The sequence below is a fragment of the Balaenoptera acutorostrata genome, chromosome X (assembly GCF_949987535.1).
Source record: "Balaenoptera acutorostrata chromosome X, mBalAcu1.1, whole genome shotgun sequence".
Lineage (NCBI taxonomy): Eukaryota > Metazoa > Chordata > Mammalia > Artiodactyla > Balaenopteridae > Balaenoptera > Balaenoptera acutorostrata.
The window spans coordinates 43,021,283-43,045,631 of record NC_080085.1 but is presented as its reverse complement, the minus strand read 5'-3'; the positions used below and the strand labels follow the sequence as shown (position 1 = coordinate 43,045,631).

General features: G+C 54.0%; 1 protein-coding gene across 3 annotated transcripts; it reads left to right on the top strand.

Annotated features, from left to right (window-relative positions):
* Positions 1 to 676: 676 nt before the first annotated feature.
* Positions 677 to 23,928, top strand: CACNA1F (calcium voltage-gated channel subunit alpha1 F). Of its 3 annotated transcripts, none has more exons than XM_007182655.2 (48): positions 677 to 701; positions 2,072 to 2,321; positions 2,696 to 2,801; positions 3,033 to 3,172; positions 3,425 to 3,567; positions 3,669 to 3,821; positions 4,457 to 4,653; positions 4,766 to 4,869; positions 5,482 to 5,639; positions 6,059 to 6,151; positions 6,264 to 6,357; positions 6,528 to 6,554; positions 6,713 to 6,873; positions 7,762 to 7,987; positions 8,934 to 9,141; positions 9,238 to 9,358; positions 9,474 to 9,555; positions 10,529 to 10,571; positions 10,758 to 10,809; positions 11,282 to 11,432; positions 11,619 to 11,748; positions 12,219 to 12,278; positions 12,428 to 12,534; positions 12,616 to 12,703; positions 13,104 to 13,211; positions 13,310 to 13,362; positions 14,342 to 14,488; positions 15,254 to 15,455; positions 15,549 to 15,707; positions 16,532 to 16,642; positions 16,871 to 16,954; positions 17,776 to 17,796; positions 18,006 to 18,134; positions 18,475 to 18,540; positions 18,797 to 18,888; positions 19,315 to 19,474; positions 19,701 to 19,828; positions 20,128 to 20,224; positions 20,411 to 20,513; positions 20,778 to 20,879; positions 21,058 to 21,188; positions 21,421 to 21,555; positions 21,822 to 21,991; positions 22,267 to 22,374; positions 22,485 to 22,612; positions 22,717 to 22,829; positions 23,229 to 23,426; positions 23,698 to 23,928. In XM_007182655.2, the coding sequence occupies exons 1-48, from the start codon at positions 677 to 679 to the stop codon at positions 23,926 to 23,928; spliced, it is 5,895 nt and encodes a 1,964-aa protein (XP_007182717.2). The 3 variants fall into 3 exon arrangements, with proteins under 3 accessions (XP_007182717.2, XP_007182716.2, XP_007182718.2); XM_007182654.2 differs by having other exon boundaries at positions 5,482 to 5,672; XM_007182656.2 differs by having other exon boundaries at positions 677 to 738; positions 2,304 to 2,321; positions 5,482 to 5,672.
* The last annotated feature ends 421 nt before the right edge of the window (positions 23,929 to 24,349 follow it).

Below are 24,349 nucleotides of genomic sequence, written 5' to 3'. Positions count from 1 at the left end.
GGGGGCTACTCTTTGTTGCGGTGCACGGGCTTCTCACTGCAGTGGCTTCTCTTGCTGCGGAGCACGGGCTCTAGGCGCGCGGGCTTCAGTAGTTGTGGCACAGGAGCTTAGTTGCTCCGCGGCGTGTGGAATCTTCCCAGACCAGGGCTCGTGTCCCCTGCATTGGCGGGCGGATTCTTAACCACTGCGCCACCAGGGAAGTCCCTTTTGAGATCTTTGTTTGGGACTGCATTGAATCTCTGGATCACTTCGGGAAGAACTGACATCTTCACAATATTGACTACTTCAATTAGTAAATTTAATGTATCTCTCCATTTATTTAGGTCCCCTTTAATCACTTGATAATATTTGATAATTTTTTTCCATGGAGATCTTGCACATATGTTATGTTAGGTCTATTCCTACATACTTCGAATTTCAGGTACTGTTGGGAAACAATTATCATTTTTCTTATTTTAGTTTCTGACTCTGGTGCTAGTATATATTTTGTAAAAATATTTTTTTTAAATCAGTGCCTTTTCTGTTGCCAGGCTCTGGCCCACAAGTGTCCCATCTCCACCCCTCCTCACCTTCCCATCCGACCCTGTTATGGCCCCGCCCTGTGACCTTAATCCCTCCAAAGCTGGGGGAAGAGAGGGGGGCTGTGTGCAGATGGCTCTTCAACCTCGAAAGGAGGATGGCGGCATCTGAAGGCGGGAAAGGTGAGAACAGGCTTCCACCCCTGCAGACCCTTGGAGCAAGCCTGGGCTCTGCTCCATCCTCAGCCCCTCTGACCCACCCACTGCCCACCAGGACCCCACCCCTGGAGAGCCTTTAGGAGACCAGAATCACATCACCCTGTTCCCATCCCAGCCAGCCCCAAACAGCCTTAGATCCCAACTGAAACCCAACCCCAATCCTGGCCCTGATCTCTATCCTAGCGCCCACCCCAACTTCAACTCCAGTGCCAGCCCCAAGCTTAATCCTAACACAAACTTTACCAACCAGAGGGCAAACCCCCTTTAGAGTCCAAACCCCAACGTGGATACAGACCTTACCATAAGCTCTAAAGTTACTGAAACTCAACCCCAACCCCTGGATATAAGCACTGTTAGTGAGTGGGTCTCTGACTTTCCAGAAAGAGCGCAGACCCATTTTTAAGGACCAGAGAGAGAGAGAGAGAATACACACTTGATGGTGGTAGTAAGTTGTGAAGGCTTAGAGTCAGAGACTGCCTGGATTTGGCTCCCAATTCAGCTACTTCATCAAATCACTTAACCTCTCTTTTTGCATCAATTTCTCCACCTGCAAAATGGGAATAATACTATGTGTCAGACATTCTTCTGAATGCTGAACTCATTTAATCCTCACAGCAACCCTATATTGTAGGTACTCTTACTGTCATCTCATTATACAGATAAGGAAATTGAGGCTCAGAGAGGTTACATAATTTGCTCAAGGCCACACACAGCTACCAAGTGGTAGAGTCAGGATTTAAACTCAGATAGCTTGTTTCCTCCAAAGCTGGGTATCTTAACCAGGCCAACCCACTGCCCCTTGGAGGCTGAAACAAGGCCAAGGGACTTGGGAATGGCTTTAGCTGAAAACCCCAGTGCAAAACTCAGATCCCACCCAAACTCGTTAAAACCTAACCTTGATCCTAATTCAAATTCCAGCTCATTCAAATATCCAGTCCTAACCCTAAATCATATCTCAAGAACACTTTACTCCCACCGGTATTTAAACCCAACCCAAAATCTACCACTCAAATTTAATCCTAAATTTGCTTCCAGCTATAAACTTAATCCTACCCCATGCTAATTTAAGCTCTACCCCCCCAAATCTAACACCAAACCCTACTTCAATTAGAAACATAATCTCACCTTCACTCCCCTATAAACTCTCACTCTATCGTCAATCAACTCCAATCCCAACTCTTATCCCCCAATCTTTAACTCAGGTACCCTCAACTTTCCCTAATTTTACATGCTCTTCTCTCCTTCCCTCAGACAGAGGGATAGGATCATGTAGGAGGCAGCCACGACTGCCCCAATACCCTGTTCCCCCCCCCCAACTCGGTTTCTCCACACAGACACCACCCCAGAGCCCAGTCCAGCCAATGGGACAGGCCCTGGGCCCGAATGGGGGCTGTGCCCTGGGCCCCCAGCATCAGGTGGTGAAATCGGTGGGGCATCCAGCCTGGGGACCCCTAAGCGAAGGACTCAGCACAGTAAGCACAAGACAGTGGCAGTGGCCAGTGCCCAGCGCTCACCCCGGGCACTCTTCTGCCTCACCCTGGCAAACCCCCTGCGGCGGTCCTGCATCAGCATTGTGGAATGGAAGTATCCTGGAAGGCCAGGGGCAGGGCTCAGGGGTGAAGGTCACCAGGGTACCAAGAGTCAAGGATTAAGCCAGGGCTGGAATGGAAGAGGGCTGAGGTCAGCAGGGATCAAGGATTAAGAACTGGATTCAAGGGGGAGTTGAGAAAAGTGAAGGTCACCAGGGGAGTCAAGAGTCAAAGACTAAATCTCAGCAAGAGTTGAGGATGGCTAAGGTTTCCAGGGGGGTCAGAGTCAAGGCTTTGGTCAGGGCAGGGGCTGGGAACGTCAGAGCTGGTCACCTTAGGGTCAAGGGTCAGCATTGGGTGGAGAGGGCCCCAAGGGAATGTGGGGCTCTGAGACCACTCTGCCTGGGTCCTTAACTGTGTTCACCTGAGGCCCTTCGACATCCTCATCCTGCTGACCATCTTTGCCAACTGCGTGGCCCTTGGGGTCTACATCCCCTTCCCAGAGGATGACTCCAACACTGCCAACCACAACCTGGTGAGGCTAGCCCCGCCCCGCCCCGCCTCCAGCTAGATACAGCCCCAGTAGAGCCACACCTCAAGCCTTCCAGCCAGGCCCCGCCCCTCTCTGACCCAGATGACCCTCTCCTGCCCAGCCCCCCCCCCTTCGGTCCCCGCTAAGCTCCTCTTCCCCTACCCCCTGTCAAACAAACCCCACTCCCAAATAACTTCCCGATCTCCCGCCCCCCACCCCCGGCTCCGCCCCCAGGAGCAGGTGGAGTACGTATTCTTGGTGATTTTCACTGTGGAGACCGTGCTCAAGATCGTGGCCTACGGGCTGGTGCTCCACCCCAGCGCCTACATCCGCAATGGCTGGAACCTGCTCGACTTCATCATCGTCGTGGTCGGGTGCGCCTCTGCAAGGGATACCCCCAACCCTAGCTCAACTTCCCACCTCAGGCCCGCTAAATTCGGGGCTCGGGGAAGCGACTGCTTCAGACTGCCTCCATTCGGCAGCCAGAATCAGGAATATTAACATATTTTAAACCTATTTGCATTTCCAGTTAGAGGGACTTGTACTTTTCCGAGGAGAAGGGAGGGGGGAAGGGGGGGGGTCCCAACCCCTGACCCCCGCCTCCTTGTCCTGTGCTCCCCCATCAGGCTGTTCAGCGTGCTGCTGGAGCAGGGGCCCGGACGCCCGGGGGATGCCCCGCATACCGGAGGGAAGCCGGGGGGCTTCGATGTGAAGGCGTTGCGGGCGTTTCGGGTGCTGAGGCCACTGAGGCTGGTGTCCGGGGTCCCGAGTGAGTGGCTCGTCCCCCGGGCTTGGAGGTAGTGGAGGGGAGAGCGGGAGGGGCGCTGAGCTGACCCCGCCCCTACGTTGCCCACCCCTCGCTCCCCACAGGCCTGCACATAGTGCTCAATTCCATCATGAAGGCGCTGGTGCCGCTGCTGCATATTGCACTTCTCGTGCTCTTTGTCATCATCATTTACGCCATCATCGGGCTCGAGCTGTTCCTCGGACGCATGCACAAAACGTGCTACTTCCTGGGATCTGGTCAGCAAGCCCACCCCAGCCCCCGGGACAGGATACGCCCCTTCCATTGGCTCCTAAGCCCCACCCTGTTCTCAAGGGGACACACTCAAATTCACAACACTCCGCCCCCAAGTTCAGGCTCCGCCCTCAGATAAACAAGTCTTACCCCGCCCCCCCATATTCAAGACTCCGCCCTCAATTCCAGACTACAACCACCCCCCTAGCTAATTGCTCCGCCCTATCACAAGTTTCCACTCACAGGTTAAGGCCCTATCCCACACTGAAGACTCCATTCTCCAGAACTGGTCCCAAATAGTCAGGTCTTTTTCATCCACACCCAAACCCAAGTCTTGGCCCCACCCTTCTTTCAAGAGACCCTCCCAAATTCACAAGACTGCTCCTAGGCTCACGCCTCACTGTTATTCACAAGATTCTGCCCCAAGGTTTACAGTCCCACTCCTCAGATCCCTGTGGTTGGGCTTCACAGCTTCCCAGGGGTTCAGAATCCTGACCCAGCACAGTCAGAGGCTAAGGGTTGTCTTTGATTTAGAAAAATCTAGAACCCTGAGGCGAGCTTCCCAGGTAGGCGGGCCTCCAAGGTGGCAACGACTGTGGGTGGGCGTGCTTCGGGTTCCAGAGCTCCAGTCTTCCCACAGACGTAGAGGCGGAGGAGGACCCATCGCCCTGCGCGTCACCGGGATCGGGGCGTGCTTGTACGCTGAACCAGACCGAGTGCCGCGGACGCTGGGCAGGTCCCAACGGAGGCATCACCAACTTCGACAATTTCTTCTTTGCCATGCTGACAGTCTTCCAGTGCATCACCATGGAAGGCTGGACTGACGTGCTCTACTGGGTGAGGTGGACAGCGGGCACACAGTGCAGAAGCTGCACCTGCCTCTCCTCACCGAGCTCGGGCGGGAGTGTCTGCACACCCTGAGGGATGCATGCCCCCTCTCTCTCCCTAGATGCAGGATGCCATGGGGTATGAGCTGCCCTGGGTGTATTTCGTGAGTCTTGTCATCTTTGGATCCTTCTTCGTCCTCAACCTTGTACTTGGTGTCCTGAGTGGGTGAGGAACCTAGACACCTACCCGGGCCTTCCTTCCTGCCCCTCAGCCCCTGTCCCTTTACTTTGTTCCTGGCAAACTGCTAGGTAGGCATCCTTCAAAACCCATTTAAAATACCCTTTCATTCATTCAATCAACATTGAGCATCTCCTGTGTGTGAGGCACTGTTTTAGGAATGGAACAAGAGACAAAAATCTCTGCCTTCCTGGATATTACATTCTGGTGGGGAGAGACAGACAATAGCAACATACACAATAAATGTGTGTGTGTACATACATACACACACATATGTGTAGTGTCTTATATGGAATATGTGCTATGGAAAGAAAGGAAGAGTTAAGATAGGAATGCTGAGATCTTGTAGTTACAAATAAGGACAATCAGGACAGGCCTCCTTGAGATGGCGTTATCTGAGTAAAAGTGTGAAAGAGATTGAGCCATGTGGGTATCTGAGGAAAGAGTGTTCCAAGCAAAGGGAACAGCCAGTGCAAAGGCTCCAAAGCTAAAACGTGCTTAGCATATTCAAAGAACAGCAAGGAGGTCAGTGTGGCTGGGAGGTGATGGCAAGGGGGCCAGGGTTGTTCCCCCACCTAACCCTCTATTCTCCTCCCTCAGAGAGTTCTCTAAGGAGAGGGAGAAGGCAAAAGCGCGAGGGGACTTCCAGAAGCTTCGAGAGAAGCAGCAGCTGGAGGAGGACCTGCGGGGCTACCTGGACTGGATCACACAGGCGGAGGAGCTGGACATGGAGGACCCCTCAGCTGATGGCAACTTTGGTTCTGTGGCTCAAGAGGGCCAGGCCAGCCACCGTAGGCAATCCCAACCTGGCCCACTCCCTGCTCCATGCATGCCTCAGATGTGGGCTGCCCTCCTGAGATCCAGCCCCAGCCCGCAGCAACTCTAGGCCCCTGGGTCTTCCCTGGAGGTCCAGTGGTTAAGACTCCGCGCTTCCACTGCAGGGAGCACGGGTTTGATCCCTGGTCGGGGAACTAAGATCCCACATGCCATGCTGCGCGGCCAAAAAAAACAAAAACAAAAACAAAAAAAACCTCTAGGCCCAGCCTCCGGTTAGGACACAGAACCCGGATTCAGATACCCTTCCCAGACTGCACCCAGAACACACACACACACACACACGCGGGGTCCTAACCCCACCCCAGGCCGTGATCCACCACTGTCCTCCATGTCCCCACAGGGCCACAACTGGCAGAGCTGACCAATAGGAGACGAGGACGTCTGCACTGGTTCAGTCACTCCACCCACTCCACGCACTCCACCAGCAGCCACGGTGGGGGTCCAGCAAGGTTGACAAGGGGGAGGGATGGGTAGGCAGAGGAGAAAGCCAAAGGCAGAGCCCTGGGATCTTCATGTGCCGACCGCTTCTTCCACCCTGCCCACAGCCAGCCTCCCAGCCAGTGACACCGGTTCGATGGCAGAGACCCCAGGCGATGAGGAAGAGGAAGACGGGGCTCTGGCCAGCTGTACACGCTGCCTGTGAGGGCCCCCAGCCCTTGACCCCTGACCCAGCCAGAACCCAGAACAGACCCTGACCCCAATCCTTACTTTAGCTTCCAACCTTGACCTCAGCCCCTGACCTCCAGCCCTCGCCGCTGACTGCCGCTCAGCCCCTGACGATGCCTACCTCCCATCCCCCTCTTTTCCAGAAACAAGATCATGAAAACCAGTGTCTGGTGAGTTGCAAAAGTTGTGTGACAGCTGGACCCCATGACTTTGTGAGCCCCACCTCCAAGCCCTCCAAGCCCCCCATGACCGCCGGGCTCCCCCACCTGAGCCCCCCAGGGCAGGCTTAGGTAGGTGATCTCAGCCGGTGGGTTCCCCATCCCCACAGCCGCTGCTTCCGCCGAGCCAACCGGGGCCTTCGGGCGCGCTGCCGGCGGGCTGTGAAGTCCAATGCCTGCTACTGGGCCGTGTTGCTGCTCGTCTTCCTCAACACGCTGACCATCGCCTCGGAGCACTACGGGCAGCCCATCTGGCTCACCCAGATCCAGGGTGCACCCCCCAGTCTGCCAGCCCTCTCCCCCAGCCCCCAATTCCTTCCACCCCAGAAGCTCCAATCCAGGATCTCTCGGGTGCCCCACACCCCCAGATACTGCCCTCCTACCCAAGTAAATGCAGAAACTTTAGCCTGTTCCATCCTACCTTGTAGCTTACACTTGTATAGCACTTGCTGTGTGTGTCAAGCTCTGTTCTCAGCACTTTACCTGTACTCACTCAATTTCTCTTCACTGCAACTTTAGGTGAATTAAGTACTAAGGTGCAGTAAGTGACTAATCCCAGGACTCAGCTAGTGAGTGGCAAACCCAGGCAGCCTGGCTCCAAAGTCCAGGCTCTTAACACCGCACTGTCTGGACAAGTTAAGCCCTCTGTGCCTCAATTTCCCCATCTACAAAATGGGAATAGTAGTAGTATCCACTTCAGGGGGTGGTGGGGAGGATTAAATGAGTTAAAGTGAAAAATGCTTAGAACATTGCCTGGCCCACATAAAGCTAACACTTTACAAGTGTTAGCTCTTACTATTATTCATCTTAATCTCAGCCCCCAACCTGAATACTGAGTACACTTCTAATCCCAACCCTCAAACCAGCCCCAGTCCCAACTAAACCCCAGATTCTAACTCTACCCTTGAATTGGAGTTTTTCTGTATTCATAGAGGCTGACCGAGGCCCACACCCCAGCTCTGCCCCTCGCCCCAGCTCCAAGCCCCTCAGAACCTTGCCCACTGTGACCTACAAAATCACCCGATCCCTAGTCCTAACCATGCCACCAGCCTGTGCCTGGACGGATACCAACTACCCCAGATCGCCCCATGGCCCCTACCTCCCCACATGTCACCACAAAAACTGACTAGCCCAGTCACCCCTGCCCCTCTCCCCACAGAGTATGCCAACAAAGTGTTGCTCTGTCTGTTCACGGTGGAGATGCTTCTCAAGTTATATGGTCTGGGGCCCTCTGTCTACGTCTCCTCCTTCTTCAACCGCTTTGACTGCTTCGTGGTCTGTGGGGGCATCCTGGAGACCACCCTGGTGGAGGTGGGCGCCATGCAGCCCCTGGGCATCTCGGTGCTCCGCTGTGTGCGCCTCCTCAGGATCTTTAAGGTCACCAGGTGTGTGTGTGTGTGTGTGTGTGTCGGGGGAGAGGATGGGGGCCCCAAACACAGCCCCAACAGCCACCACCCCAGCTCCAATGATGACTATATCCGCATCACCATTCATTTATCAAATATCCATTGAGTGCCTAATGCATACAAGGCGCCCTTCCAGGCCCTAGGGAAACACCAGGAATCAAAGCAGACACAAGTTCCTGTCTTCCTGGAGATTAAAGTCCGCTGGGGAGGGTGTCTACTCCATTTCCATCCCCTTCCTCAGCCTCAACTTCAGCTAGAACATTATTCCCAACCCCATCTCCAAACTCAACTCCATACTCATCCCCAACCCAAACCCCGTTCCCCACCCCCAACCATAACACCATCTCTAACCCCAACCACCAACCACTCATCATCCACAAGCTCATTTACAGCCCCATAATCCAAGCCCAAGCCCACCTCCAGCCTCATTCCTAGCTCCCAGCCTCATCCCCATCACTAGCCACAACCCCCACAGCCCAAATTCATAACCATCAGCCTATCTCCAAATGCAAACCCATCCCCAGTCCCAGCCCCAATATCATCCCCATCCATCCTCTCCTCTATCCCAACCCTCAGCCACAGACTTATCCCCGACTCAGTCATCTACAACTCCAAATATTCCCCAACCCCATCCCCAGCTACAATCCCTAACCCCAGGCCCAACCTGAAACCCAATTTTAGCTTCACCAACTTCCATATACCCTCCATACTAACCTCATCTCCCCTAATGCCAACCCCAACCCTGAATACAACCTTCCCCTTACTTCTTATTCTCACCTCACCCCAACTCCAAAATCACTTCCAACAATGACACAAAAGCTCATCTTAACCCAGTCCGCCCCAGTGCATCCCAAGCTGGAGACCTGCCCCGGCTCCTGACTCACCACTGGATGTGTCAACCCTTCCCCCTCCATCTCTGCTGCAGGCACTGGGCATCTCTGAGCAATTTAGTGGCGTCCCTGCTCAATTCAATGAAATCCATTGCATCCTTGCTGCTTCTCCTCTTCCTCTTTATCATCATCTTCTCCCTGCTTGGCATGCAGCTGTTTGGGGGCAAGTTCAACTTTGACCAGACACACACCAAGCGAAGCACCTTTGACACCTTCCCCCAGGCCCTCCTCACTGTCTTTCAGGTGGGACCTGGAGATCATGGGATGGGTGGGCGAGGTGGGGGGACCCAAGGTTGGGGAGAGGGTCCCAAGAGCTTCACGGTGACCTCCCACCCCCAGATCCTGACAGGTGAGGACTGGAATGTGGTCATGTATGATGGTATCATGGCCTATGGTGGCCCCTTCTTCCCAGGGATGCTGGTATGCGTGTACTTCATCATCCTCTTCATCTGCGGCAACTGTATCCTCAGAGCCTTGGGAGGCTGGATCGTGGCAGGGTTGGGGGAGGATAACGGGGACATGGGCACTCCATAGGCAGGCTGCTTCTCCATCCTTGTAGCCTGAGCTCACCCCAGACATCCTGTTGAACGTGTTTCTTGCCATTGCTGTGGACAACCTAGCCAGTGGAGATGCAGGCACTGACAAGGGCAAGGGCAGGTGAGGTCTGGCTCTGCCTCCAAGACAGTCTCTCCCTGGGAGCCCTGACTGGGACCCTCCCACACACATCCCACACCACCAGAGATGCCTTGGTCACCCTGGCAATCCCCATCTGCAGATCCAACCTTCCAGTCCTCATTCACTGAACATGCATTTACTGAGCACCTACTTTTTGCCAGGCCCTGTTCTAGATGCTAAAGAGACAGCAGGGGTTAAAGAAGACAGAGTCCTTGCTTTCATGGAGCTGACATTCTAGTTGGGGAAGGCAAGCAAAACAAACAAATGAATATATAACAATATAATTTAATTAAATATATATTAATAATATGTAATGAAGAAAAGGAAAGCAGAATAAGAGAATAGAGAGAAATGAAGATTGCTATTTTGGTTAGGGTAATCAAGGAAGGCCTCTATGAGAAGGTGACAGTTAAAGAGAGGCCTGAATGAAGTGGGGGAGTGAGCCATGCAAATATCTGGGGAGAGAGTGTTCAAGGCAAGGGGACAGCAAGTGCAAAGGTCTTGAGGTGATAATATTCTTAGCACATTCAAAAAACACCATGGAGGGAATTCCCTGGCAGTCCAGTGGTTAGGACTCGGCTCTTTCACTGCTTTCACCCGGGGCCCCGAGTTCGATACCTGGTCTGGGAACAAGGAGAGTGGTAGGAGGTGAGCTCAAATGGGGGGAATAGAAAAGCCAGATGAAGGGCATTCTGGGCCATGGTGAGAACTTTGGGTTTTGCTCTGAGTGGTGGGGAGCCATGGGAGGGGTGTGAGCAGAGGAGGAATGTATCAGACAGAATTTAACAGCATCCCTCCTGCTGCTGTGAGAATAGACTAAGGGGATGAGGGAGGAAGCAGGGAGGTTGTATGGGACCTGAGAAAGGTCTGTTCTGACTGCAATGACCCCCTCCCTTGGCCTTGCCTATCTGCTTCGATCCTTAACAGTCGCCTCTTCCCCAATTTCCTCGCACAGGGAGAAGAACACTGAGGAAACTCCACAGGAGAATGGAGCACTGGTGAGTTAGAGGCCTGGGCTCTGTCTACACCTCCCACTACCACCAATATCTGTCTATGCGTGTGTGTCTTTATCCCGCATCCTCTGCCTATTCATTCCTTCTTTACTGTGTCCCTCCCAAGCCTCCCCTGTGTCCATCCCCTGGTGTCTACCCCATCATCGATGACCCCCATCTTCCTGTCCCCAGGTGCCTGGTGGGGAGAATGAGGAAGAGGAAGGTGCAAAAAATGAAGGAGCAGGCAAGTGGGCAAGGCCAGGTGGAAGAGGTATGGGACCTTGGGGACAGCACCCAGGCAGAGCTCGTGACCCCTGAGACCCTCCTCTCTGGAGAGCAGCCTTCTCCAACATCATCTTTAAAATAATGGGCTTGGTGTGTGGCCAGGAACATTTGAGACGCTGAGATTAAAGAAGAGAAACAGACATTTTGTTTTACTGCAGAACTTCTCAGGGCCTTTATTATAAAATAGTATGTATATGGCTGAAGATGGCAATGTGCGTTCAACACACATTTACTGAGCCCCTCCTGTGTCCCATGCACTGTTCTAAGTGCTGAGGACACAACAGTGAACAAAACAGTCTGAAATCCCTTCTCTGAGGAGCTGACATTCTAGCAGGGAGATGAGAATTTACGACACGACAAGCACTGTTCTAGGTGCTTTACATACATTTTCTCAATTAATTCTCTCTCCTTTGATCTTCTTCTGCTGCCAGGCATGGAGGAAGAGGAGGAGGAGGAGGAGGAAGAGGAGGAGGAGGAAGGGGGTGCAGGGCATGTGGAACTCCTGCAGGAAGTTGTACCCAAGGAGAAGGTGGTACCCGTCCCTGAGGGCAGTGCCTTCTTCTGCCTCAGCCAAACCAACCCGTGAGTGCTGCGAATGTGCAGGGCGTTGGGGCTTGTGGGGCTGGGGCAGGGGGAGGACCAGGGAGCAGCCAAGGCTCGGGTGGGGTGCACGGTCTTATGCAACAGGGCCCATGCTCTATCTCTCGGGCTCCCCCAATCAACTCTGCGGTCCTGTGTTCTGACCATGGACCATTCCCCACTTCCCAGGCTGAGGAAGGCCTGCCACACCCTCATCCACCATCACGTCTTCACCAATCTTATCCTGGTGTTCATCATCCTCAGCAGTGTGTCCCTGGCAGCTGAGGACCCCATCCGAGCCCACTCCTTCCGCAACCACGTGAGCCTTGGGCTGGGGGCTCAGGGGACACTCCCAAGGGTGTTCTACTGGGCACAAGCTGGGGCCAGGGTGGAGGCAGGGAGAAGACCCCTAGTTGGGCAGAGAGAGAGGAGCAATAATGGCAGCTGCAGCAGTGCCAGCCTTTATTATGAGTGCAACACACTTGGGGAAGCACCGGGGAGGTGATCAGTGTTTGGCACAGGAGGAAGCTGTGCTCAGAGGTTGAGGAGACCAAGGGCGCCCATGTAGCTGAGTAGAGGCAGAGGAGCCCAAATCTGAACCCTTGTCTTTCTGGTGGCCAAGGCTTTTGCCTCGTAGAAAAGTCCTTGATGATGATGACGATGGGAGAGAGAGAGAGAGGGAGGGGAGGAGAGAGGGAGGGAGGGACAGCAAAACTTACTGAGAGATACACACAGCTAGGATCCCCCTCAGCCGTGACTTGGTGGCTCCCCCTCTTTCTTGCCCCCCAGATTCTGGGGTACTTCGATTATGCCTTCACCTCCATTTTCACTGTGGAGATTCTACTAAAGGTGACTAATGGACCCCCCATCATGCCCCCAGTTACCTCAACCTACTCCCCACCCACTCCTGCAGCCCAACTCTCCTGTTTCCATCCCCAACTCCCCTCTCTATCCCCGGATCTGGGGTGTAACTAGCCTGATGTCCCCCTACTCCCCAGATGACAGTGTTCGGGGCTTTCCTGCACCGTGGCTCCTTCTGCCGTAGCTGGTTCAATCTGTTGGATCTGCTGGTGGTTAGCGTGTCCCTCATCTCCTTTGGCATCCAGTGAGTGACACCTGCCTACCCCATTCCTCCGAGAGCCAAGGCCAGGCCCGGGCCATGGCCTGAGGACTGCCCCCTCCTCAGCTCCAGTGCCATCTCGGTGGTGAAGATTCTTCGAGTACTCCGAGTACTACGGCCCCTCCGAGCCATCAACAGGGCCAAAGGACTCAAGGTAATCCCATCCCACCCAAATCCGTGGGACCCAGACCCTGCCCCGCCCCTGGGGCCAGGATCACTGATCCGACTGACCATTTGCAGTGATGCATGACCACATAGCCTGGCCGCAATGTGTAACCACACGGCCCTGACCACTGGCCATGTGGCCTGATCCATGTTCCTTACAAGTGACCATCCATTCCTTACCAAAGGCCACATTTCTGTGATCCAAGTTCCTGACATGTGGCCACATACCCCTGTCTGGCAAACACATTTCCCGTTGGTACCCACACATCCTTCACCCAAGACCACATGTTCCTGACCCAAGTCCCTGAGCTCCATCCATGCCTGGAGTCCTTGCCCTGTGGCCACCGTGGCCTGCGGTGTCCATGAGCCATATTTGTGGGTGTCTGCAGCACGTGGTGCAGTGTGTGTTCGTGGCCATCCGGACCATCGGGAATATCATGATTGTGACCACGCTCCTGCAATTCATGTTCGCCTGCATTGGCGTGCAGCTCTTCAAGGTGGGAGGAAACTCTGGAGGGAGGCCCAGGCATGAGTCAAGGCAGGGAGGGGGTGGGGGATGAAGGGTGAATCTGCTTGACAAATATCCTCTCTGCAGGGAAAATTCTACAGTTGCACTGATGAGGCCAAACACACCCCCCAAGAATGCAAGTGAGTGCCTGAAACCCTGCCCTCCATGGAGCCCAGGACCCTCCCAAAGTCCAAAGAGGCCCCTAGATCTCACCCAGGCCTCTAAAACGCCTAGATCTTCCTCCAAAGAACTGCAGAGAACCCCCCCAGATTTTTTCAAGGTCCCCAAGACCCTAGAATTCCTCAAGGCCCCAAGATACATCCCAAGAATTCTCCCAAGAATGGCAAAAGCCCTCAGACATCACCAGTCCTTAAGAGGCCCCCCCCAATAACTGCCCAAAACCCCTCTCCACACTCCCCAGAGTTACCTACGTTCCACTCCAGACTCCCAACAATCCACAAACACCCGACCCCCACCAGCAAGTCCCCAGCTTCCGTCTTGAGACTCCTACAGAGGGTAATAGTTCGCTGAAGTTAGACATTCCTGGTTCAAATTGATCTCATGAGACTTGGATACATTTCTTAACCTTGCTGAGTCCCATTTTCCTCAACTGAAAAATGGGGATAAAAAGAGTGTGGATTTCACAAGGTTGTTGTGAGGAGCAAATGAGTTACTACACAGAGAGTGTACTACAATGTAAAGTTAGTACATGTAAAGCCTAGCACAGTGCCTGGCATATACTTAGTGCTGATAAATGTTGGCTATTATTCGTATTACTTTTTCCTGGATGGCAATGATGGTGATAATAATGCTGATGATAGCTAACGTATACGGCCCCAACAATGTGCCAGACACTGTTCTCATTGATTAACAAAATTAATCCTTGTAACAAGCCAGGAAATACCTACTGTCATTATCCTTATGTCATAAATGGGGAAAACTGAAGCACAGAGGTTAAATGCCCAATGTCACCCAGCCAGTAAATGGAAGGGCAGGATTGGAACCCAGGCTATCCAGCTCCACCACTATGCCCTGCTGCCTCCATGCTGGAGACACCAGTCCCCATTCCACAGCTCCCTACCCCTCCTCACCCACCCAGCATGTCTGCAACATCCACAGGGGCTCCTTCCTGGTCTACCCCGATGGAGATGTGTCAAGGCCCCTGGTCCGGGAGCGGCTCTGGGTCAACAGTGATTTCAACTTTGACAATGTCCTTTCAGCCATGATGGCCCTGTTCACTGTCTCCACCTTCGAAGGCTGGCCTGCGTGAGGGGCAGGGCCCCAGGGATGGGCAGGGGACTGGGCAAGAGTCTTTAGGGGATTGGCTTTGGATATCCTGGGGATGGGTGGAAGGGTATCTTGGGATGTGAAGAAGGTCTCTAGAGAGTGGGTAGGGTTTTCTGGGGACTGGTGGGTGTATCAGATGACTAGGTGGGGATCTCCCAGAATTTGGCTGGGGGTGCTCTGGGGACCTGGTTGAGGGGGGCCTCCAAGAATTGGGTAGAGAGGTCTCTGAGGCACTAGGTGGAAGTCTAGAGAGGACTGCGTGGGATTTAGGGGGGGGTACCAGGTAGAGGTCTGGGGGGACTGGGTGGAGGTCTTGGAGGAGATGGAGCTGGAGATTCAGGGGTTTCCAGATAGCTGCACAAGTCTTTGGGAGTACTAGTTGGGGGGCGATGGAGCAAAGAATTCAAGTTGATGGGACAGGGGATTTAGAGATCTTTGGGGGCTTGTTGGGGAGTTCTGGGGAGCTGCATGGGGATCCTCAGATGGCTGGAGGAGAACTGGGAGTCTGTGGGAACCTAAGGGATTTGGGGGTCTTGGAGGGCCTGGATGGGGATTCTCAGGAAGGTTGGATGGGGATCTCTGGGTCTCTGGAGGGCTGGGCTTTGGGAGTCTTTGAGGGCCTGGTGTGTAGGTCTCAGGTAATTAGGTCAGGGGATTTGGGGATATTCTGGGGTGTCTAAGGTATCTGGGGACAGGTCTGAGGGGCCTGGGATATCCCTTCACTTGCGTCCACTGGCTCCCCAGGCTGCTATACAAGGCCATCGATGCAAACGCAGAGAACAAGGGCCCCATCTATAATTACCACGTGGAGATCTCAGTGTTCTTCATTGTCTACATCATCATCATTGCATTCTTCATGATGAACATCTTTGTGGGCTTCGTCATCATCACCTTCCGTGCCCAGGGCGAGCAGGAGTACCAAGACTGTGAGCTGGACAAGAACCAGGTGACCTCCAACCCCTGATCCACCAACCGCCCCCCCCGCCACTTCCTTGCCTCAGGACCCCACTGCTCACTCATGCCTTGCACCTATATGCAGCGCCAGTGTGTGGAGTATGCCCTCAAGGCCCAGCCACTCCGCCGCTATATCCCCAAGAACCCGCATCAGTATCGGGTGTGGGCCACTGTGAACTCTGCTGCCTTCGAGTATCTCATGTTCCTGCTCATCCTGCTCAACACGGTTGCTCTAGCCATGCAGGTCTGAGCTCCCCACCCTGATCCCGCCAGACACCTGACCCTATTCTGTCTGCACAAATCCTTGAGAACTGTCAGGAATTCTTTAGGCTACAAGTAACAAAACCCCCAACTGACAGAGACTTAAGCTTTAAAGATATGTGCCACATATCTTCAAATCAAAGGCCAATAATCGTAAGTTGTATCCTGATTTCAGAGATGTGAGAATGTGGGGAAAATGGCAGATGGCAAATGTTAAGTTATCATTGACTGAGAAATGCACCCCAATTTCAGAGATTCTAAACTGTGAAAAGATGTATATCCTGGAGTCAATGAATTATGATAGATACCTCACATAGCAAGCAGTGCAGAGGTAGGCTGTTTGCTCATTGCTCATCAGGGACCCAGGCTCTGTCTTTCTGCTCTACTATCTTAGTAAGTTGGCTTTCCTTCTCATGACTGTTGCTTCATGGTCACAAGATGGCTGCCACAGTTCCAGGCATCAAAACCACATTCAAAGCAGGAAATAGGAAGGAAGCTTGCACCAAGGGACTCTCCTCATTTGACCTTTTATTGGAAATCAAAAATATTTTTCACAGAAGCTGCCCAAGCAGCAGCAAGCTTATGTTTCTGTCTCAGTCAGAACTAGCTGCAAGGAAAGCTAGGAAATCAAGAGCTGGGCTTTCCAATATCCATAATGGGAGGTGGACAGTGTGAGAGGTTTGGCCAACCCATAGTGCTACCACATCCCCAGACTTACCTCAGTCCAAGACAGAGAATATTTGGTAGGGGTGTAGGGGGGAAATCTCTGCCTCAGGCTATGTCCCCACATCTGATTTTCTCCCCCAGCACTATGAGCAGACTGCTCCCTTCAACTATGTCATGGACATCCTCAACATGGTTTTCACTGGCCTCTTCACTGTTGAGATGGTGCTCAAAATCATCGCCTTCAAACCCAAGGTACCCCCCAGGCCTAGACCCATTCCTTAGGGTGGAACTCACTGCATAGCTCTCAGGGGGGCAGCAACCAGGGAGTCATGAGACTAGGGAGGAAGAGGAATCTAGATGCAGCCTTATCATGTGATCCAACCTAGACCCTGCCTCCCCAATGCCCCCAACCACTACTAGCCCCATACCCTAACTTGCTAGCTCTGAGAAGACAGGGCACTGCTTTCCTCCTGTCTACAGCATTACTTTACTGATGCCTGGAACACGTTTGACGCTCTTATTGTGGTGGGCAGCGTAGTGGACATTGCCGTCACTGAAGTCAACGTGAGGACTGGCTCTCCACTAACCCACTCAACCCCTACCAACCTTCCCTCACCTCAACCCCAGGGCTTTCTTTCACATGGGGAGGTGGTTCCCACTCACATCCACCCCACTCCTGGAGACTCAGAGCTCCTCCCTCTAGCTCTATCTCTTGAGTCCCTATTGGGTTCAGCCAAAGCCCCCTTCTACCAGCTCCCGCTCATTCATTTGCAAGCTATACTCTGGCCCCAGCATCTCCTAAAATGACTCTCCTGTTATTTCTATTATTTTCTTCATTGCCTCTACATCCCCCTCCATTGACCCCATCATCTCCACCAACTCCTGCTTTGACTTCATCATCTCCTCTGATTCCTTCATTGGCTCCGTTTCCTCCACCGACACCATCGTCTCTGACACTGGGTCTTTCACGGTTCTGTCATCACCACTGACTGCACGGTTGGCTCCATCATCTCTTTCACTGGGTACTACATGGTCCTCCATTGACAATGCTGCTGGGTCCATATCTCCATCACTGGCTTCTCCGTTGGATCCTCCATCGGTTCTCTCATCTCCGTGAAACCACCGGCTTCATCATTTCCTCCATTGGCTCCAATATCTCTCCTCCACCATCTCCTGTGCCCTCTCCTCTACCTTTCACCCTCATTACCAACGTTTCCTTCAACCATCCTGATCCATTACCACATAACCTTCCTTATCATCCCTTGGATAATAACTCTACCATCCATTATCCTCCGTATCTGCTCCATCATTTCTCTCCTTGTTCATTGGCCCTGTGATCTCATCATCTCCTCCATCACCTCTGTTTTGGCAATATCTCCGTGCAGAATGGTGGCCACCTTGGCGAGGTAGACCCCCCACCTCACAACAGGGACTCTCTGCCTCTCTCTTCACCTACCCTCCTTTCCTTTCTTCCCGAAAGTCCTTAGAAATGCTCCCTGACCACCCTGGGGCCTGGGTTCTGAGGGATTTGGAGGCTGGGAGGGCCAAAGCATGAGACAGGGAGGTGGCTGGGGCAAATGTGGACTGAGCATACCCACCACACGCCCAACCCCAGAGCTCTGAGGACAGTTCCCGCATTTCGATCACTTTCTTTCGCCTCTTCCGAGTCATGCGGCTGGTCAAGCTTCTCAGTAAGGGTGAAGGGATTCGCACATTACTCTGGACATTCATCAAGTCCTTTCAGGTAACTCCCCCACTCCTTTGTTCACCCCTCATCCCCACTTCACACCCTCAGCTTGTCCTTTTACCGCCCCCAGAACTACACCTTCCAGCATGCCATACCCATGTGCAGCTTACCATGTCCAGTTTTCTCTCTCTTGTGGGCTCTCAATTCCCAACATGTCTTGGCCTCACTGACCTTACTCTATTGTATTTAATACTGTGTCCATATTCGGGAGACCCTGGCAGTCATGGGCACTTTGGGGATGGACCACATCTCTCAGCAGGCCCCGGCTTGAGTGCATTCTGGGGCTTACAGTTCTCTGCCTGGACCTGAGTATCTATCCTCCTCTCCACCCCCATAGGCCTTGCCCTATGTGGCTCTTCTCATCGCAATGATATTCTTCATTTACGCAGTCATTGGGATGCAGGCAAGTGGGAACCCTGGGGAGCATCCCTCAGGCACTCCTCTGTTGAGGGGGGTTAGATGGGAATGAGCCCAAAGTGGGGGTAGAAAGACAGACAAGCTGCACCACCCTGAGTCAGTCCATACATCTGTGAAATGGGATCAGCAGTGCCTGCTTGTCAGGGTTGTAAGGATCCTTTGAGTATTAGGTGTTGTGAAATGGATGGGAACCTGTAGGGGCACGGAGTCACCCTTCTGACACAGCCCCTGTATGCCCACAGATTTTCGGCAAGGTGGCTCTTCAGGATGGCACACAGATCAACCGAAACAACAACTTCCAGACCTTTCCACAGGCTGTGCTGCTTTTGTTCAGGTGACACACACACACCCTCTCCCCTACTGCTTTGATCTCCAGCATGCTTTTGGGTGCCCACACATCCTCTCTGGGCTCCAGACTGCCTGAGCTATGGAAGTAACATGGCAGCATGGGGCCCCATATTGCCTGAGACCTTTTCTGGCTGTGTTCTAAAGAACCTTTTAGAATATTCTAGCCTCAGCCATCCTTTTTCTGGCTGCAAGACATATACCTCTCATAGGCCTCAGCACCCCCTCTGTAAAATGCAAACGTGATTGTCATCAACATGGCCACACCAGCTTTTAAAATATTGAAACGCTGTTTTTACCAGATGTAGCCCCTGGTAAGAAATAGGTCATCTCCTCACCCCTCTGGCCCCCACAGTGCCCCTTGTCATGACTTCATAGCCTCCCCACCAAGATGGCACCACTGTGTGACCCCCAGGTGTGCTACTGGTGAGGCATGGCAGGAGATAATGCTTGCCAGCCTTCCTGGGAGCCGGTGTGACCCTGAGTCTGACTTCGGCCCTGGTGAGGAGTTTAGCTGTGGTAGCAATTTTGCCATAGCCTATTTTATCAGCTTCTTCATGCTCTGTGCATTCCTGGTAAGGACCAATCCCCACAACCACCACTACTGCCCCGGGGGCTGGTCCTGATGGGGATGAGGTGGGGAGCCCAGATCTTCAGAGCGGGTGAAAGGGCTGGCCTGACAACAAGATCAACCCGGGGACTCATGACCCAGTGACCATAGAAGCTTACCTCCGTCCCCCACCAAACCCCCCATACTCTCCTCTGCCTTTCACCTAACCTCTCCTACTCACTGGCCCACAGATCATAAATCTCTTTGTGGCTGTGATCATGGACAACTTTGATTATCTAACCAGAGATTGGTCCATCCTGGGCCCCCATCACCTCGATGAATTCAAGAGGATCTGGTCTGAATATGACCCTGGGGCCAAGTATGCCCTCTGACCCCATACCTGGGATACCAGAGGACAGTGCACTGCCTCACAGTCTTCCAACTCTGGAACCTCTGACCTATGCCTCCCATTACCCAGGAAGTAGATGTCCCAAGGTTCCCACTGCCCCTGTCCTCTGCCTTTTCCCCTCCCCCCACTGACTGCCCTCCAGTTCTTCCCTGGCAGGCTATGGGGTGTTGGTGGGGCGAGGGAGTGATGAGCTGGTAGGGCCTTGAGTAAGGACCAGAGGGGGTATCTCCAACCCAGTAGTGCCTCTCTTCCACCCCCACCTTCCCCAGAGGCCGCATCAAGCACCTGGATGTGGTTGCCCTGCTGAGACGCATCCAGCCACCCCTGGGATTCGGGAAGCTGTGCCCACACCGAGTGGCCTGCAAGGTCTGTGCACCTGCCCACCACTGCCTCTGAGAGGACTGTCACCACACAGCAGGGGTGGGCAGGGACCCTGCCTTGGGTGGGGAGGGGGTGTTTGGTGGCATCCTCAAAGGTTTCTGCCCTTGGGCATCACATGCCTGCATCCCTGGCATTTGCCCAAAATGGGTTACATGTCCCTGGTGTGCACAGAGACTTGTGGCGATGAACATGCCTCTCAACTCAGATGGGACAGTGACATTCAATGCCACACTCTTTGCCCTCGTTCGGACATCCCTGAAGATCAAGACAGAAGGTGTGTGGGAAGAAGGGGGAGGGGCAGGAGGGGGAGGGTCCCTGGGGAAGGTGCAAGGAGCAAACTAATTGAGGGATGGGCCCCACTCTTAGCTCTTAACCTCAAAATAGGTGACTTTGCCTTCTCCAGGCCTGTTTTCCCACCTGTCCAACGGGGGCGGTGTTTGGCTGCGGTAGAAGTTTGTGACGCGCCCTCCAACAGTGAAGGAGTGGCTGTGAAAGGCTCTTCCTATTGGCTCATGCCCCACATCCTCTCCCCATGCAGGGAACCTGGAGCAAGCCAATCAGGAGCTGCGGATTGTCATCAAAAAGATCTGGAAGCGGATGAAGCAGAAGCTGCTAGATGAGGTCATCCCCCCAGCTGACGGTGAGCTAGCTCCACCCCAATTCCTTAAGCCTGCCTCTGAATGTCAACGATTGCTCACCACCACCAAACCATCACTGGCTGGAGAGGGAGGGGTGCAGGGGGAGAGTCCAAGCTTTGATGTGGGGGTTGGGGAGCAGAGGACTCCTGTGTGACCTTGCCTCCTCTCCCTTGCTCCCAGAGGAAGAAGTTACCGTGGGCAAATTCTACGCCACATTTCTGATCCAGGACTATTTCCGCAAATTCCGGCGGAGGAAAGAAAAGGGGCTACTAGGGGCCGAGGCCCCCCCAAGCACCTCCTCTGCCCTTCAGGTCTTGGGAGCAGGGCCTGAGCTGGGTGGGGGTATGTGGGAGCTCTGTGGTTGAGGCTGACTGCCTTCTTGATCTCATGGAACCCATGTCACAGATGAGGAAACTGAGACCCCAGGACCCACAGAGGGTCAGGAGTGACTGTGGGGCTCCTTCCCCCATCCCACACTCCTACTCAGGGACAGGGAAGTTTAGACCCTGAGCTACCCGATTCCCTATTTTCCCACCCCCAAAGGCTGGTCTGAGGAGCCTGCAAGACTTGGGTCCTGAGATGCGGCAGGCCCTCACCTGTGACACAGATGAGGAGGAGGAGGAAGAGGGGCAGGAGGGAGAGGAGGAGGACGATGAAAAGGACCCGGAAACGTACAAAGTAAGGACAATAAGCTTTCACTCCCCCAGGAACTCTTGATTGTAAAATACTCCTTCAACCCCCTGAGTGATTTCCATACTGCGTCTGGGAGGAAGCCCCCCAGAGAAGACCCCCTGCAATAGACAAATGTTTATGTGGTACCTACCACCCACTGTTGGAGGGCAAGACCCAGATTTGGCCCCTGGGGAGCTCATTGGAGACACACTATTTGACCAAGTGACTTAGTTACAACCTGGATGCAACGCTCAGTCCTGTGATTTCCACAGGCCCCAATGGGCTCCCAGCCCCCATCTCGCCGGAGCTCTGTGATTTCTGTGTCTCTGCCTGCCGGGGACAAGCCACCAGATTCACTTTCCCTTGGGCCCAGTGATGACGATGGGGGTGCTCCCAACTCCAGACAGTCCAGTGTGCCCCAGGATGGGTCCCACGCCCACAGGTATGCAAAGGTCTGCAGGAGGATTGTGAGGGACTAGCCACTTTATGGGGGTACTTCAGGGGGCAGAGGGTGTTTCCAGTGAGACAAACGTCTATTAAAAGAAAGCCCATGTCTCCTTTAAAATGATGACAGGTTAATTTTATGTTATGTGAATTTTCCCAGTTAAAAAAAGTCTAGCGTTTCTGTAGAAGGTAGGGCATGAAATGAGAGGGAACCAGGGGCCCAGGGCCACACTGGGGGGATCTGGTCTGCCTAACTTGCCTCACTTTCCCCAGGAGAAGCTCTGGGGTTCTCATTTTCACCATTCCGGAAGAAGGAAGTTCTCAGTCCAAGGCAACCAAAGGGCAAGAGAAGCAGGATGAACAAGAGGAAGTCCCCAGCCAGCACTCTGGCCATGACACGTAGGATGAGCCCATGAGCCACGTGCGAGAGGGATGGCACCCCATCGCGCATGCCCAGGCCTGAGCTCACCCCAGCCCTCCCTCCCAAACAGGCTCTCCTACCTAGATGAGCAGGCAGGGACTCCCCCACGCCCCATCCTTTTGCCACCTCACAGACCCCAGAGATATGTGGATGGCCACCAAGCACCACGCCGCCGTCTGCTGCCCCCAACGCCTGCAGGTGAGAGTGGACATGGGTCCTGGGGGGCCCCATGGGCCATAAGGGCAGAGGGCTGGGGAGGCACTGACATTCCTCTTTGCCCCTGGTGCCCCCCACACCCCCAGGCCGGAAGCCTTCCTTCACCATCCAGTGTCTGCGGCGCCAGGGCAGTTGTGAAGATTTACCCATCCCAGGCACCTATCATCGTGGGCGCAACTCAGGGCCCAGCAGGACACAGGTGAGGTGGGGGAGGGGGGCTGAGGCCTGGAGGGGTGGGGGGCAGCCTAGGCTGAATTTATCAAATACACTACAAATCGGGCTCTTCTGAAGAAGGGGGCACGTGTGACTTCACACAGTCCTCACTGTGCCTGTGAGGTGGGTACTGTTACTAGCCCCAGTGTACAGATGAGGAAACTGAGGCCCAGAGAGGCTTACCCAAGATCACACAGCTAGTAAGTGGCAAAGCTGAGATTTAAACCCAGGCCTTCTATGCTCTGAAATAAACCCAAGGCTGATTTATACCCATTCAGTTTGACTCCAGTTGTGTTTGGGGGTAAGAGGTAGGCACAGGAGTGATTCCTAGATCCTCATACCCTACCCATCAGTCACTATGCCCCTGATGTTTATTCTGGTCCAGGGTTCCTGGGCAACCCCTCCTCAGCGGGGCCGGCTCCTATACGCCCCACTGTTACTGGTGGAGGAGGGTGCAGCAGGGGACGGATACCTCGGCAAATCCAGCGGTCCACTGCGCACGTTCACCTGTCTGCACGTGCCTGGAACCCACTCAGACCCCAGCCATGGCAAAAGGGGCAGTGCTGACAGCCTGGTGGAGGCTGTGAGTCCAGAAGGGGAGGGGGCCGGAGGGATGGGAGAGAAGGGGAGAAGGTGGGAGCTTGGGAAGGAGGGTCCCCAGTCTCTGTGTTGTGTATGTAGCTATCCCTTTGCTCTGTGACTTCTGCTCAGCAAGATGTGTGCCCCACTGTCCCCCACTGACTTCCCTGCGTGCCTTCATGGGTTCATCACTCATCCACACCAACCCTTCTGTGCACACTGCTTCGACTCCATGCTGTGCCCTCTGCCAACACTGATCCCATCTGTGCCCCCAGGTGCTCATCTCCGAGGGCCTGGGCCTGTTTGCCCGAGACCCGCGCTTCGTGGCCCTGGCCAAGCGGGAGATTGCAGATGCATGTCGCCTGACACTGGACGAGATGGACAGTGCTGCCAGTAACCTGCTGGCACAGGGGACCAGCTCACTTTATAGTGACGAGGAGTCCATCCTCTCCCGCTTTGATGAGGAGGACCTGGGAGACGAGATGGCCTGCGTCCATGCCCTCTGAATTCCCATCCTTCCCCCACTGCTCAATAAACCTCCTGCCCTCCCTTCCTCAGAAGGAGACTGGCATGGACCACACCCCTGGATTTTGGTGTCTTTGCACTGGAGGCCTGGGGCTGCCCAGCGGTCCCCATCTATCCATCCCCTGTTTCAGCCCTGAGCCACTGCCCACACGCGGGTATTTCCAGAAACCAGGACAGCCAGGCCTGATTATTCAGCGTCAGGGAAGGAAGGAGGAGGAGGGGAGGCGGAAGAGGCAGCAGCCAAAAAAAGCTGGAGACAGAGTGGAGGTGGTGGGGGAAGGGAGGTTTCTGGACAGATGGAGGAAAGTGGAGAGAGTGAGGATGTGTGAGGGCTCGGATGAGGGGAGGGGGAAAGTCAGAGATTCCACAAGGGGTCAGGCAGATCAGACTGAGGCAGGACAG